This window comes from Vicia villosa, linkage group LG7 (assembly GCF_029867415.1).
Source record: "Vicia villosa cultivar HV-30 ecotype Madison, WI linkage group LG7, Vvil1.0, whole genome shotgun sequence".
Lineage (NCBI taxonomy): Eukaryota > Viridiplantae > Streptophyta > Magnoliopsida > Fabales > Fabaceae > Vicia > Vicia villosa.
This window is the reverse complement of record NC_081186.1, coordinates 62791812-62807106: the sequence shown is the minus strand read 5'-3', so window position 1 is coordinate 62807106 and position 15295 is coordinate 62791812. Positions and strand designations below refer to the sequence as shown.

The following is a 15295-nucleotide window of genomic DNA, read 5'->3' as shown; positions in this document are numbered from 1 at the left end:
ACCATAACACAAAAACAACTTCATCCAAAGGAATCAAAATGAGTTCTCATGCTCAAGCTACCAACACAAGACCTTTTGGAATGAAAGTTTATGTAATGAAATTTTAATCTTTCTTCATAACATTAAGGCCTTATCACTCTCTTAAGCTATCAACTTAAACTAACAACTTAAACTATCAGCTTAAACTATAAACTAATATACTAAAAAAAAGCTTGAACGATAATCGTAATTGAAAATTCAACAGTTTGCAACGAACTTACTCGTAAGAAACCGTCTGTTAGTTGCATTCCTGTCATGTTCACTGCATCTGCAGTTTCAACATCAACATTGCAATTCAAACCCTAAACCCTAAACATATATAAGATCTTCAACTATTACATTTCATAACAAAGTAAATATTAAACATAAAGGACGTAACAAAACATAAGATCTTCAAATTTCTAGAAAATCTCGCTGATTTCAGTTTGTTCTTTAAATTCTTGTTATTCTTTTTTGAATCTTCATACATAACCTTCAAATAGCCTAAAGCTTCCAACTCTGACTTCATAATGCTCTCATATTCATTTCCCTTTTTTCTACCATATCCTCATCCCATATGAACAAATTACATATTTCATCACTTCTCCAAAATGGACATCTCCAAAATAACCTTCTTTTATTTTGTCCCTTCTTGCATTGGTACGAAACCATACGACCATCACAACCACATAAATTTTCATATCGAGATTTTACAGCGGAAGAAGATATAGAAACACCTTTGGATGAGTTTGTCTTCAACGACATTGAAACGAAATTGAACAACAACTATGTCGAAAATACTTGACGTATGTACCTAAAAGTAGAACATTGTGTAGATGTTGTTGTCTTCTTCCCGACGATGTCTACGTCGTTGGTGTTAAGGTGGTTTCTTTTATCAGTGGAAAAATGGAAACTTAGTGTTTAATATATATAAAGAAGTGCCAATGTGTAATAACGATTTTACAAAAGAACCGTAGATATATCCCTATTATTTTTTTATTGAAATAAACTATTTGAGGGAGCTGAGATTCGAACATATGTTATCACCACGGTTATGGAAGTAAATATAAGGGTTAATAGTAATTCACCCCCCTGTAATATTAGCGAATTTTGTTTTTGCCCCCTCCCTACCCTTTGGCAACGGTTTTTTCAAAAAAACCGTTGCCAAAACCTGCCTTTGGCAACGGTGGGGGGGTAAACCAAAACACGCTAATATTACAGGGAGGTAAACTACTATTAACCCTAAATATAATTATACCCTTAAAATTTTTAATAAAAAAATAAAAAAATGTTAGCGTATGGGTTTAGAAGTGTCACCACGGTTTTAGGAAGAATCGTGGTGAGTTTGGCGTTGTTGTATGCGCGTTTTGTAATAGTGATATCAAAATTCACGAATACCTGTTTAATAGATATCTTCACGAGTTTAAAGCGGAAACCTACACCATATCGAACAAAATGGATAGCAGGACACTAATATCCGAATACGGATTCTCATACGTAATTAAGACAATGGTCTAGAAACATCTAGAAACTTATCAACAAAAAAAAACCCTTCATGTGAGCCAAGAGTACTACTTGTGTCATATTGAAAGGCCCTCTAAATCACTATCATATTACCAACCACAAACACAAAGAAAAAGCATACTGATTTCAAAAAATAAACCTTCCAAATAGTCATACTCTTAGTCTTACCACCATGTTATAATACAAAGCATAATATTGAAAAACTAAGTATAATACAAAAGGATAATCAAATAACTCTCTAGAGCTATTAAAATGACATAAAAACTCATGATCTAACCAATGATCCACTCTTTTTATACAATCAAAATTTTTATTGAATTGATTAGAACTATTCCAACCTTCTCTTGCAACTACCTACACATGACATAAAAGATCATATGATCTCTCACCACCATTATTGTCCATATCAATTCCCAAACACTTCATATGAGATTTTCTTGCAGATTTATTACTCCAATTGTTCCTAACAAACCCTAAATTTTCTTCTTCCTCACTTCCAAACCTTTCATACTGCACATGACCATTCCCACTTCCACACCCGAAACTTCTTGACCTATAACCACACTTTCCACTACTCATTCGCGTAAAACTCACACAGCTTTTCGCACGCTTAAGCGTCGTCGTGTTCATCATCATCTGATTTCGAACTTCATCCGGTAGCCTCAATGTAAACCTCTCACAATCCTCACCTGGCTGCACCAACACACCTGTCGAGTTCGACCGTGATAACCAAAGAGAAGATAAGAATCCTGTCGATCTCGACCGTATTGGTGCAGAATATGTCTTAGACCTACGAAGTAAATCTATCTTAGGTGAATATACCACTTCAATTGTGTCTCCTATTTGTTCCTCTTCAACATGCTCTACTTCTTGATCTTCTTCGTTATGGTGTAATTCTCCTTCTGGTATCTGAATGGATACAATCGGAGATTCGGTAGCGTCCTCGTCGGTTACCGGAACAAGGTTAGCACGACAAACTGGACAAGTATTATGAGAAACAAGCCAAATATCTATACAACCATGATGATAAACATGGCTACATTTAGGAATCAAACGCAATGTTTCATCATCTTGAAACTCGTTCAAACAAACAGCACAAGCCAACGTGCTTTTCCCAATCTTGAGTCCCTTCACGTTGGAGTAACGAAAAGTCGGAAAAGTATCAATGACATCTTGGTTTAAACCATTACTTGGCAAGTTGTTTTGTGCCCTAACACCGGTTGCAGCATTAGGTAAAGTGAGGTCGTAGATAACTCCGTGTTGACGATCACTGCATCTGGCTGAGTAGAGAGAAAGAAAACCTGAGAAGACGAACATTAGGGCTACAATTCCCATAATGGTAGCTACTGATTTGTTGTTCTCCGTTGGATCTTCCGGTCCCATTGGTTGTCCGGTTACCGGCGGCGAGATTTGTATGAGACTAATAACAAGCAACAAAGTGAGCCATGCTTGGCCATGATCGAAACTCAAGAGAGTAAAATGATTATTCTTCTGCATAGTTTTGCATGAATGTCACAGTTATGGTAACTAGTAACTACGAGCAAGTGCTAAAAGTGTGAATCAAAAGGATGGTTAATGGTATAATAAGGCCAAATTAGAACAAAGCACAAACTTTTGATTCGAGGAAAAAGAATAGATGATTGTTTTATTTGTCTTTTTCATTTTTATTATTAACTTATGTGAAAGATTATTTTTAAGAAGAAGTTAAAGTCCATTTAGTAGACATTATGGTTATACTATGTTGTATATTAGTTTGATGGATGGTTTTCATAGAAAACGTGGGCTTTTGTATAACAAAACTAGCCATCGAGTAACTTTGGAAGGGTGAAGCATTTTTTTTTTCTTCCTTTTTTTATAGTTAATTTCTCATGAGTTCGGGAAGCCAATGAGATTTGACTCTTCTTGGTTGTGCATGGCCAAATGATTATTTGTTTGTTTAGTGAATTATATTTTTAGATAGTGGATGGATCAAGTTACTTTGTGAAGTTAAGTTTGGTATGGTAAAAAACTTTAAAAGTTAAATATGACATACTCTATCATGATGATAAACAACTGTGAAAAAATATATATTTTTTACTTTGAAAATGGTTTTTAGATAGGTAAGAGAAACTCATGCACTTTCTCCAACCGGCGGTTTTAAGATCCTACCACTACTACAAATAACACATTTTAGAAAAGATCTTTACATCAGATATAAAAATATAAGTTGTAAAAAATATTTGTTAAATGATTTTACATCAGGTATTTATTTGTAATGATATAAAAAATATTTGATTTTGGGATTATACATCAAACATATATTTTCACTAATGTAAAAAAAAAACGATGGTCTGTATCCTAGATTAATATTAGATTAATACTTTTGTATATTTTGACAAATATATATATATATATATATATATATATATATATATATATATATATATATATATATATATATATATATATATATCTTAGCTATTTGATTCAATTAATGTGGTATGTGTGCTGTGGGTAAAAATGTGCGAAATATATAGCGACTTCTTTGGTCTGTGTGGTATTTGAATCTTATATGGAAAATTAGGTACAAAAAAATTACAGGTTAAAATGGAAAAATAGGAAAAACAACCATTATATGCTAAAAAACAGAAAACTTTTTACATCGGGCATTGAGAAAACCGATGTAAAAAACGCTCTATTACATCGGATTGAGCTGAAAACCGATGTACAAATTGATGTAAACACTATCTATTACATCGGGCCAAGCTGAAAACCGATGTAAAGTGTGGTGTATATTTTTTTTTATAAAAAATTGCATTATTTTTCACATCAGACCTATGAACTAAACCGATGTGGTATGATAATTTTCACATCGGGCCTTGGCCCGATGTAAAATGTCTCAAACTTATTACATCGCTTGGCTTTACATCGGGCCTAGGACCGATGTAAAAAGTACTTTTCGCCCGATGTAAAAAGTACTTTATACACTAGTGTACCGTTTGGCTAAATCTATAATGAATTGAGTGTTTTGTTTTGATTTTGGGATTGATTTGGGTAAGTGGTTTTTGGTGTTTCTCTATGTGGGTTCTGATATGTTGATGTTGATTATTTCGGTTTGAGATCTACCCATAATCCTATTGGATGAGGTTTTTATTTATTGGACTTTTTTTTAATGGTGTTCTTGTTTAGTAGCTGTTTAGAGCATCTCCAATGGGGAAATTAATTTTGGTTGTTTGTGTCATATTTTTGTGGGCCCAAATTGCCACATTGCATTTAAGCAATATATAAGCAATTTCAATTATTTTTCTCCAATGATAATTGTAAATAAGCAATATATATTTGACCCCACCAATTTATATTATTTTATTTACACAATATTTTAAATCTATTAAATTAATTAATTCAATTATAATTAATATATAAAAATATAGTAAATTTTAAAAAAAACATAAATAATGAAAAATAGAATACATTATTATAAAAACAATATAAAATACATAATGATGAAGAATAAAATACATAATAAAAAAATATAATGACAAGAAATAAAATACATAATAATGGAAAATACATAAATTAGTTTTCATTGTTCTCGTGCCCACCCCAAACCGTAATGAAAAAATGTCATAGTAGCAATAAAATGAAAAAGAAATTAATGCATTCTATCAAATAAGAAAACGTAGTGCCTTGCAACTATCATAAATTAATGTTTCAATTGTATTTGACTAAAAGATAATAATATTTTAATGCTAAGTTCTCAAGCTTTCAAATTGCTTCAACAAGCTCTATCTCTTACATTTAAGGGACCAATATTACCACATCATAACACTCCAATGGTAAAAAAAAAGCAACAAAACTTAACACTTAAGAAATCACTAAGTTCTCCCCATTGAAGATGCTCTTAGTGCACTACTATAAGTAATCTATTTTATGATAACGATTTTACCTCATGTAACTGTTTACTGGTATTTTTAGTAAATCAAACACAAGTTTCAATTCATTTAAGAGATTAAACTCGAAAATATCCTAAGAACAATTTGGGCACAACAGTACAACGAAAAATGTTTGTGCTTGGAACTTTGATGTTTGAATGTCAAAAAATTGGACATAAACTCTAATTGAAATAATGCATAATTGCCTTCGAAGACGAAAATAGATGACAAGCATATTAAATATCTTTAAAGTAAATGCTTCAATTAAAAAGACTTAAAGAAATAAAAAAAGGATGCATACTCATACATTTTCTCACAAATTGTTTCTCTCTGTGACTCAGATACTTTAGTTCTATAGAGAATAAATGAAATTTGCGACCCTGATTACATCAATGAACTTGACTTATATACTAATCTTAAATAACTGTCGATAACAGTTACTTGTCAAGCATTCGACACGTGTCCTACTACGTGGGCTTCCAACTTCTGATATACTTCCACGTGTTTCTAGTCTTTGAAACTGCTTCTAACTGTTGTCTTACCAATTGAAAAAACCGTCTTTACAATCTTCATCTGCTCCTGCTGAAGGATGCTTTAGTTAAACCCTGTTGTAGTGTTGAAATGTCTTCAAATCACTAAATTTTGAACTTAAGAATATACTAAGTCCCCAACATCTAATGAGTGCGTCGAACTCGACACCTCTATACTATATCTCCACGTCAAAGCGTTGATTAGTACATACCTTTTAAAGATTATAGACATGTTTTGAAAAAAGAATTATCCTAATCTTGTGGATCTATTCTTGAGACTCTTTCAAACCGGCCTAGTAAGTTAGTCAAACCATCTAGATTGATGTGGCTAGTGTGTCGAAGAGCAGGTCTTTTTATACATAATCATTTTCAAATTTGGTTAATAACATTCTCTGTCGAATCCTTCAGCTAAAATTTCCAGGCTAACAAATGCCCCAAAAATGCCACTTTCGATCATATGCACAAGATGAAAGAAAGGTGGCGTTTTTAGTAATTGCTCGATTATGTTCAAGGTAGTGTGTCTATGTCACAACCATCATGACCACTTTCCACTAAACACTCTTGTTAGTGACGTGCATATAGATTGTCATCATCACTTCGATTTTCTAAGACGATCGTGAGCCATAAAATTAATTCTTATTAAAAGAGATAATTTAATTTAATTTTTTTCCAAAAAGATTAAATACCAAATGTCTATTTCGAGACACCACTTGTCCAAATTCAATGAAAATACTGAATGTTTCTTTTTCATTTAAAAAATGCCTTCATTCCCTCATTTCACTTTATTCGAATTCTTGGGATTTAAACACCTAAACGTCTTCAACCTTTGTGTCTCTATCATCTTCTTTTACCATTTAGAAACTCTAAAGAACAATGATCGCTTCCGATTCCCTCAATAAACATTTACAAGTTAAAAAAATATTACTATTAATATACTCATGCCCAGTCCAATGGCCTCAACTTTATATGAGGCCTCCAAATAAAAATATATGTTATAGTTAATATAAATTTATTTTGTGCCAAATACAATTCATGCATGCAAAGTAACGTAGTAGTTGAGTGTTATGATTTGAAGATAAAATGTTGACGGTTCAAATCAGCAAATTTTGAATGCACACATTTATCTACTTTATTTAAAGGTGAATATTCCGGTATTTTTGAATTTAATTGGGTATCAATATTCTCAATCAATCAAACATTATAATTCAATACTATATTTTTTTATATTTTATTTTAAAATAAATTAAAATATTAAAACAAATTACACTAAAGATATCGATATCTAACTTAAATTCATGGATACCATAGAATTCTAATAATTTAAAAGAAAAAACCTTTTAACTTCTCTTATTTTACTATCTTTTCAAATGAGATATTATATATATATATATATATATATATATATATATATATATATATATATATATATATATATATATATATATATATATATATATATATATATTGGTTTGTTCTATTTTTTTTAATCAAGAAATAAATAAACAGAACCAAAAATTCTAACAAAACGATTACAAAAAGAACGAGGAAAGCTCGCACCAATGAAAATTAAACACCAAATACAACCTAGGAAAGATATAACAAAGGGGTTTTGCTAAACTCATAAAAGTTGTAGTTGGTACGATTAATTTTCCCTATAAACGATCACCGCCAAATGAGAGCCTTTATACTCCAAACCGAATCTAACACGTTCCAAGAGACATTCCGGAAAATGATCCCATTCCGGAGCTTCCAAATGTACCAACAAGTTTCCAACCAAATGGTCCCTGCCCTACCGGAATTAACCTTTTTAGATTTTCAAAATCTAAACCACTTCCAAAAACTACTCAAAATGCAAACAGAATCATAATTAACAAAACCGATCCAAGAAGCCACTTCCTTCCAAATTAAAGTGGAAAACCCACACTTAAACAAGATATGAATCAAAGATTCACTTTCCATTCCGCAAAAAACACAAACATTAGAAGAAGGAGAATAAATACCTCTCACTTGAAGAAGATCCCTTGTAGGCAACCTATTAATACAACATCTCCATCCAAAATCCTTGATCTTTTGAGGAACAACTATCTTCCAAATAAGCTTAAGAACGTGAGAGAATTCCTTCTCCGGACCCAAAGGTACATGAAATTTGTCGAAGAGAGCATAACAGCCCCGCACGGAGAAGCCATCGGCCGGATTTGGAGACCATTCGGCTCTGTCCTTAGACGTAAAAACAGGTTGCACAGCCTGAAGAAACAGGTGCAGCCGCTGTGCCTCCAATGCAGCTGCCGGGCTACCTTCCACTCGCATACCAAATTTACCCTAAAACCAAACGTCTCCCCTCCAACCTCCCATACTCGCAACCGAAACAAATTTAGACTCCGAAAGATTGTAAGCCACCGGAAAAAGAACCTTCAAACAAAAATCTCCCATCCACCTTGATTGCCAAAAAGAAGTGTTGTATCCATTACCAATAAAAAATCTACAATTATCAACAAACAAGTTTTCATTGTAACTATTCTCCAAAGATAATATGTCCGTCCACCAAGTAGATTTCGAAAATTTCTTATCAACTTTGCTATTATAAGAAACCACGTGGAGGTTAATATCTTCGTATCTAGCTCTGAACACTCTATACCATAAATCCTTCGAACCGCCTAGAATTCTCCAACGCCACTTTTGAAGGAGAGCAAAATTGAAATCACAAATCCTTCTTAAACAAAGGCCTCCTTTCTCAATAGGTAAGCAAATAGATTTCCAACTCACCCAATGAATTTTCTTTTTTTCCCCCACTCCACCCCAAAGAAAATTGCTTTGCAGTCTCGATATCTCCATTAACACCTTCTTAAGAGCATTATAAAAGGAAAGCATAAATATCGAAAGACTACAAAGAACGGATTTTAAGAGAGTGAGTCTACCTCCAAAACTAAGTAACCGCACCTTCCAATCCAAGAGACGGGACTTTAGTTTGTTCAAAATCACGTTCCAAGAGGAAATCCTTCTAGGATTAATTCCTATAGGAATACCAAGAAAAGTGAAGTTATTATCTTCCCTCCTACAAGACAAAAAGTTAGAAGCAATATCCAAAAAGTTGTCACTAACATTAAATCCAATAATTTTGCTTTTGTGATAATTGATCCCAAGACCCGACACCATCTCAAAACCTCTTAGAATAGCCTTGATAGCCCTCACTTGCTTCCAACTCCCCTTTCCTATCAATAAAGTATCATCCACAAATTGTAAAATATCCACACTACACTTTCTCCTTATATTGAAACCAACATATTCACCTATCTCTACCACCTTGCTAACCATTCCCTTCAACGCCTCCGCTACAATGACAAAAAGAAACGGCGATAACGGATCCCCTTTCCTTAGACCTCTCTCTACCACAAATTCTTTCGTAGGGCTTCCATTCACCAAAACCGACATTTTACTCGAAAATATCAAGGCTTACATCCACCTTAACCATTTACCACCTAACCCCATCATTCTCAACATGTATCTAATACAATCCCATGAAACATTGTCGTAAGCCTTCTCAAAATCAATCTTAAAAAGTAAACAACTATTACCTTCTTTTTTCGTAAAATCCACTACCTCATTGGCCACCAAGACACCGTCCAATAATTGTCTACCCGGAATAAACGCGGTTTGACAATCGGAAATAACAGAGTCCAACACCTTCTTTAATCTCGAAGCCAAAAGCTTGGAAATGGCTTTATACACGCATCCCACCAAACATATCGGCCCATAATCATCACGATCCAAAGGATTAGATTTTTTAGGAATCAATGTCAAGAAAGAAGAAGTTATAGCCTTTGATAAAATTGCTACATCGTGAAAGCATTTAAAACAATTAAAAAAATCCGCCTTCAAAATATCCCAACAATTTTTGATGAACAAGAAAGAATAACCGTCGGGCCCCGGACTTTTCGATCCCTCACAATTCCAAATGGAAACTTTGATTTCCTCCTCTGAAAAAGGTTCCTCAAGAAAAGATGTCTCACTCCGATTCAACCCTCTAAAAGGAATGCCGCCCAAGACCGGTGTTCCCCTAACCACCCCAGAAAACGTCTTTTCGAAATGATTTTTAACTTCCTCTTTAACCTCCTCTACCAAATCCATCAACCCTCTATCTGTCAAAATAGAGCCAATGTGATTTCTTCTCCTCCTAACTTTCACTACCCTATGAAAGAACCTACTATTTGTATCTCCATCATCCAACCATTTTAATCCCGCTTTTTGGATTAGCATATTCTCTTTTATATTTAAATTCATCCAAAAATCTCTAGACGTCTTCTTTTTCCTTTCCACTTCCGAGTTAGAATCCCACACGTCTTCATCATCAACTCTTTCAACACCTTCATTAATAGAGCGCACATCATTCTCTACCGCCAAGTCGAACTTACCAAAGATATTAATATTCCACCATTGAAGTCTTAATTTTAAAAGCCTCAACTTTTCCTTTAGCACAAAATCGCCCCTTTCATCCACCTTGATAGATAACCATTCCTTCTCCACAAAAGAAATAAAGTCCTTATTCGAGAACCATTCATTGTTAACTTTGAAAGGCTTGGGTCCCCAATTAGACTTCTCACAAATCAAACATATCGGATAATGATCCGATATATCACGATCCCCCATAAATTGTCCAACCACTCCCCACTTGCTAACAATATTATCCGCCACCAGAAAATGATGAATCCTACTTCTCGTCTTCCAGTCTCCACCAAACCAAGTATACTTATTCCCCTTGCAAGGAATATCCACCAAATTATTCGAATCAATGAACTCCGAGAATTTCCTCCATTCTATACTAGCATTCAACACCGAGCCACCCTTTCTTTCGTATCTATTCTTTACAGTGTTAAAATCACCTCCAATGATCCACCCTTCGTCCGTGAAACTAGATTTAAGGGCCAATAGCCTCCCCTATAAAACACGCTTCTCCGCGAAGGAACACAAAGAATAAACATTAATAATATAGTACACATCATTCTTCCAAACAACTTTCACCCCTAAAAACCCCACACCTCCAAAACTACAAAGAACCTTTATTAATAATGTGACTGACCCGTCGTCTCTTGATACCGTAGCCTCCCCCATGAATATTAAATGAGCCTATAATCATTGCAATCTTTTGTTGTTCTCCTTCCTTCCCCACTTTATATTATTTTGTGCTCTTTCCATCTCATTGATACTGAAGACATAGTCCTTCAAAGGATCCATACCTTCAACCCCCAAATCCTCCATAATTTTCCATAGTTTCTTTCCAATATTAGAACCCAGACTCTCCTTCAACCCCCTGTTGTTTCTAACGATAATATATTCCTCAGATTGACCTCCATAATCCTGCCCACCCTTATCTCCCTTTACTGTCCCTTGAGAAATTGAGTCTTTGAAAGAAGCAGAAGAAATAGAATCTAAATTCGCTACAGTTGCCATGTCCACCTTCTGTTTTGTTGAAATAATTTTCTTGTGCTTTCCGGGTCTGGGCCACCTTCCTTTATTAATTTTAACCGGCCCAATGGAATCTGCTAAGCTTTTATATTTCATCTTTTTCGCCCTTTTATCAAACTCCTCAAAACTAAGGGCCCCACCGGGTAAGAAATATTTTCCACCAAAGTATTTGATTTTGTTTCTACCGTGTGAGACAAAGCTGCACTTTCTTCCAACACATCTAAACTTTCTCCTTGATGACACGTCATACCTTTTACTGCCACAATGGTCTGATCAAAAGGTAAACCTACGTGACTTTTGCCCCCCTCACCTCTATTGTCACTTACAACAACTTTTGTACCATCCCCTTCATTATTTTCCGGTCCAAGCGATTCACCCACTTCTTCGTCTTCACCCCCTTACTGCCACCTCATCGGAAAGCACTCCGTCATCGGTCCCTTCCTCGGAAAAATCCTCCAACGATTCCTCAGCCCAATCCGACCCCTCCGTATCTGAAACCTGGGGAGACCGTGAAGTTGTTTCCATCCTTAAGAAGTTAGCACATTCCTCTCTCATTCTCAGAGGAAATAACTCACCATCAATATTCACATCCAAGAAATCTGCAACTACCATATCAACGGGTATCCTAATAAGAACTCTCGCAACGTCCATGCTTTTCTTGTTAAGAATATTATCGTCTGAACAAATGTAAACTCCGATAGAATTCGCCAAAGTTTCAAGGAACTCCACCGTCCAAGCGTGGCATGGAACCCCAAAGAAACGAATCCATGTAACTCTCTCTTTATCGATGTCGTTCACTCTCCATGGCCTTATAGCATCGAACCATTGTTTCCACCATGATTGCGTCACAAATAAGATCGTGAATCTCCCCTTCCTCAGATTTCCTCAAGAAGACACAAATTAGCCCCCAAAGGAGTGATCTTAATCTGAAAATATCCCTCAGAATAAAATCTGTCCTGAATGTAATGAGTGGAACCCGGATTTGACACCACACCAATATAAGCCTTAGATAAAGAAACCCTAATCTGAGAATCAGAAGAATACACTATCCCCTGAAAAGAAGATTGACCTTTGTCGGGATGATTCCTAACAGCCTCCGCGAAGGATCTTCCTCCCTTCCGCCATTCGTTCCCCACTCCTTCTCCGCCCACATTCTGCTTCTACTTCTGAAACACAACCCACTCAGAAACTTTACCTCCGGAAACCGCCTGCTCCCAAAACCCACCTTTATGCTCAAACCTCGGCAGGTTTGCATGAAGCTTCTTTCCGTCTATTTCGATCGACTCCAACCTTACCGCCAACAGCCTTGTATCTCCTTTCTCCCTAAATCTTCCAAACCCAAACCTCTTCCTCCATTTATTTCTCCTTGGTGAGATAACCACCTCCACACATTTGCTCACACATCCGAATAAATCAAACAGATCCTTAGCTTTGATCCTATCCGGGAACTCAGAATAGTAAATCGAGACAATGGAAGAAGCGTCGTCCTCGCCAGCTCTCCAGTTGAACGGAAAAATGTCCCACCTTGACTTGACGTTCTTGAAAATCTTTCTGTTTGCCTTCGACCACTTCATGGTGAAAAGCAGAGAGTTAGAGAGAGGTTGGAGCTTCTCTCTCTAACTTGTTTGTATTTTATATATATATATATATATATATATATATATATATATATATATATATATATATATATATATGTATATATATATATATATATTTTATTTTTTTATTTTTATTTTTATTTTTTTATTATTATTTTCTTTTGTTTCTAATAAAAGTATATATTAAATTTAAAAATTCTTTTGTAATATTTTATTTTATAATAATAGTAAATTTTTTATTAATTTTAGTTAAGTCATTATGATTAAATAAGTTATTACATTTAATGTTTTCGTTTAACTTAATTTAATCTAATCTAATTTAATATAATATTTTATAATTTATTTTATTAAAGACCTATTTAAAATATTAGAACAAGACCTCTCAATTGTTTGGGTCAGTCGTGAATATACTCTAAATATAACTTTTCTTCAGTGCAAAATAATAGGAATTAACATGCTCAAACAAATGAAGTTTCAATATAACTCCCTTATGTTGGAAGATCATCTTCTAGGCGTCCTTCTCATGCCTTTTTTACCTTTTTATTTATTGGAAAACTTATAATAATGAAAGACTCTTCTCTTTTGAGCTCAGCACATGGAAGTTATGTTAATTCTTAATTTTTTTTCTAGTATTGATCTATGTTTCTTTTGGCTTCTATAATAATTATCAATGTGCATTTTTTTATTTAATAGTGTCGTACAAGGCTCTATTTTTGTTTTTGCGATAAACTTGATGGAAATTGTCTTAAGAAGTTTTGGTTCCTCCCGTATTGAACAAATGGATAGATGAGAGAATTGCACTTTACAGATCCCTTGAACATGGATTATAAAAAAAGTGAAAGAATGAGACTCCTTATCTCCTTGCTTAAAATAGCTTATTTATATTATGGAAAATTGTGTTCTCCTTTTGGTACAGACAACATACTAAGACAACATAATAAAAAGTAAGTTTAAATCTATTGTTCTTCAAATTCTTTGATATTTTTCTCTATGTTACATTAAATTATGTTTACTTAATATATCTAACAAACATAGTTTATAATAGTAGGAAATAATTATTTGTAACTTTTGGTAGTTTCAATTTCAAGAAATGATTGATATTTATTTGTAGTTATTGAAGAGTAATTCATATTCAGAAGATGAGCATCAAAAGTTCTGATATGGGCTGATCTTTTGTTCTGATGGTTACTTAGAAGATAGTGTTGACCAGAAGTTCTACCTTCTGGGTCCAGTTAGCTTAGTTGTTTAGTTAGTAAGGGTACTTTAGTATTTGCCAGTATTGTACTGTTTGTACCTTAAACTTGTTCACTAAGTTTAGTCTGTTAGGGCTTAGGTGACAATTTTCTTTTGTATAAATAGCCTTGTAGTAGCTATCATTTATTAACAACGCAAGTAGAATATACATCTTTATTCTCTCATTAATCTTTGTGCCGCTATTCTCTTGTCATCATCTTTATTCATTGTGCACCAACAATTGGTATCTAGAGCTCCGGTTCTAAACACAGGGAAACACGAGTGAACGTGAGTTTGTGTGACTGTGTGATTGATTTTGTTTCTGGGAAATAAAGTTGTGTTGAATCACATTTTTCTTGGTTGTTTGTGTGTTGGGAAACACTGTGTGAGTGTGAGTGAAGTCTTTTTGTCTGCACAAGTTTAAAGATGAGTGGAAGCAATTTGAATACCAAACTTCCAGTTCTTGATGGTAAAAACTGGAATAGATGGATGATTCAAATGCGTGTATTATTTGGTGCTCAATATGTTCTAGATCTTGTCACTGAAGGATATGTTCCGGTTGCATCGGATGCAACGGAAGAACAAAAAGATACGCAAAGAGAAACGAGGAAGAAAGATCAGAAAGCGTTGTTCTTCATCCATCAGTGTGTGGATGTGAATGTGTTTGAGAAGATTGCTGATTCTATGACGTCAAAGGAGGCGTGGGATATACCGGTCAGGTGTTACGGTGGTGACGTATCAGTGAAGAAGGTGAAGCTTCAATCCCTGAGAAAGCAATATGAGAATCTCAACATGAAGAACAATGAGAAAGTCTTTGAGTATATCTCTAGAGTGATTTTGATCACTAATGAGATGAAGGCTTGTGGAGAAACCCTTTCTGAACAAGTAATCAAAGAGAAGATATTGAGGTCACTTACTCCTCAATTTGATTATATTGTTGTATCTATTGAACATTCTAAAGATCTGGAAACCATGAGAATAAAAGAGTTGCAAAGCAGTCTAGAAGCACAAGAGTTGAGTC

General features: G+C 34.4%; 2 protein-coding genes across 2 annotated transcripts; both read right to left on the bottom strand.

The window, feature by feature from the left end:
* Positions 1-1662: 1662 nt before the first annotated feature.
* Positions 1663-3252, bottom strand: LOC131617304 (RING-H2 finger protein ATL11-like). The gene has a single exon (XM_058888621.1). The coding sequence runs from the start codon at positions 3037-3039 to the stop codon at positions 1897-1899; it is 1143 nt and encodes a 380-aa protein (XP_058744604.1). The 5' UTR covers positions 3040-3252; the 3' UTR covers positions 1663-1896.
* A 5050-nt stretch (positions 3253-8302) lies between these two features.
* LOC131619187 (uncharacterized) lies at positions 8303-9412 on the bottom strand. Its single transcript, XM_058890311.1, has one exon. The coding sequence runs from the start codon at positions 9410-9412 to the stop codon at positions 8303-8305; it is 1110 nt and encodes a 369-aa protein (XP_058746294.1).
* Positions 9413-15295: the final 5883 nt, after the last annotated feature.

Excerpts from the sequence above, each read along its gene's own strand:
- LOC131617304 (XM_058888621.1), bottom strand. The coding sequence starts at position 3,039 with ATGCAGAAGAATAATCATTTTACTCTCTTGAGTTTCGATCATGGCCAA.
- LOC131619187 (XM_058890311.1), bottom strand. The coding sequence starts at position 9,412 with ATGTCGGTTTTGGTGAATGGAAGCCCTACGAAAGAATTTGTGGTAGAG.